Genomic DNA, 2,045 nt, shown 5'->3' with positions numbered 1-2,045 from the left:
CAATATAATAAAATTATTAAATTTATATGAATGTATAATGTTATAGCATTTAAGCTATTTAGACTAAACATTTGTCTTTTCGAGTTATAATTTGTAGGCATTCTAGAACTAAAAAAAGCATAATTTATATTTATTTCCTAATTTTTTATGGTGGTTGTAAGATCAGATAAATCTACCGAACCCGTACAGAGATTCGATGGTGAAAATAATAAATAAAATATAGTTTTTTTAACAAACATTTGATAATTATCTGGAGGTTATAAAGATTTTGCATGTGAAATTTGAATAATGACATACATTACTATGCATTCATACAGCTTTACCACATACACAAACAAACTAGGAACATTAATACACAATAATTATATTTATATATATATATCCAATTTTATGTTTTTATTTGAAGTGTCTTGTCACCCTGATGTCATAATGCACTAAAGTAAACTTATTATTGAACAAATTCAGTTAGTCTATCAATATATTTGAGTTTTAACATTTTATCTTTTTTTGTAGAAAGAAATTATTGCTCAAAACAAACATTTCATACAAGCAGCAGCTTTAAATAAACACTTAATTTTATGTCATTACATATATATTCATAGACAAATTTATGAAATAGTCTGTGGAGAAGAAATAATAAATATTATTTATTTTTAACTTTGTTAGTTAAATTTTGAAATGCTTACCTGCTGAGGCTCTCTGCATTCCTATGGCTGTTTGAGTTATTGAATATAGATTGGCTGACGTTTTGTTTTCTGACTGGTTTTCTGGCTTATTTAATTCGTTTAATTCACATTCTTTAGACTGAGAAAGAGATCCTTTTGTGGACTTTGCTTTTGTCTTTTTAGATGGAGCTTTAGCTGAGACAAATCTACTACTTTTGTTTGACGTTTTGTTATTCTCTTTGACAGAATTAGAGCTGCTGAAAAGTCGAGAACTTCGTCTTACACTATTAAGACCACCAGGTTGAAGACTAAAGAAAAACAAAAATATAAATATTCTTTTGATAAAAAAAAAGCTATATATTTCAGGAAGCATATTAAACAAATAACTTAAAAGCCTACATTTTTTAAAACTAATAGAAGAACATGAAGCCTATCATGCTATGCAGAGTCCAATTATATTCTGTTTGCTATATTTCCAGACAAAGTTTCATTTCTCTTTAACATACATAAGTAAATATCAGCTATAAAAATACATAGCAGTAGATTTATTAACCCTATCATTACAGGTCATGGGTCATAGGCTATGTCATATCGCATTTGTTGACTCGCATTCAAATTTTATTGAACTACTATTTTATGAATGTATGTCAATAAGTTTGGTACTAAATTGTAGATTATAATTCAAAATTTAGTATGATCCATTAGTTAATTTCTTAACTTAAACTTAAAAGTAAAACAAATCATAAATATCTGTTTTTGTGTGTCATGTGGTATGTTGAATGCAGCACTGGTTCAAATTAGATGTTTGTGATGTCCAAGTACAAAGTCTGTAGTTTCTTAAGAATTAAGAACTCAAATTACTGATATTGACAAGCTAAACTATAAAATAAAAACCTCCCATCATTTTTCTTTGCTGAGATATGGCTCATGTACTGAATCAAACACAGTGGCCCCGCTCACCTCTTTCCATTTTTGGAAACACTTCCTTGTATACACTTACTTCTGTCTACAACATGTGAATAACCAGTCAAAAGCTCACAATGTACCCCTAGTGGCTTTCTCACTCACTTTCAAGTATTATGACATCAACTCGTTCTTTTGCTACAATATTTCAAGGAGGCAAATCAAGGCTTTAGTCTGCTCAAAATTTCATATTTTTTTAGACCCAAATACAACTTAGTTACTAAGCTGGATAAATTATAGTAGAATTCTATGGTATCAATAGAGTAATTTATGATTTTTTGGTTATTTGAAATGTATATATATAAAAACCAAAAAATTTATTTCATTGCACATCCTCCACATGTGAAATTTTATAACAGTTATTAACCTATGGCTGGTAGCAAATGAGTACAAAGATCGTTGTAACTAGAAGAGATA

General features: G+C 28.4%; 1 protein-coding gene across 1 annotated transcript in view; it reads right to left on the bottom strand.

Moving 5' to 3' along the window:
• Positions 1-2,045, bottom strand: part of LOC106456945 (cell division cycle protein 27 homolog) — a gene marked incomplete at its 5' end in the record, with an annotated part of 73,487 nt that overhangs the window by 33,275 nt on the left and 38,167 nt on the right. Inside the window, one exon of the mRNA XM_022382753.1 lies at positions 687-973. Coding sequence (XP_022238461.1) covers positions 687-973 — 287 coding nt within the window. The remainder of the gene's footprint in view (positions 1-686; positions 974-2,045) is intronic.

The sequence above is a fragment of the Limulus polyphemus genome, unplaced genomic scaffold, assembly GCF_000517525.1.
Source record: "Limulus polyphemus unplaced genomic scaffold, Limulus_polyphemus-2.1.2 Scaffold274, whole genome shotgun sequence".
In the NCBI taxonomy this organism is placed as follows: domain Eukaryota; kingdom Metazoa; phylum Arthropoda; class Merostomata; order Xiphosura; family Limulidae; genus Limulus; species Limulus polyphemus.
This window is presented reverse-complemented; position numbering and strand designations above follow the sequence as displayed.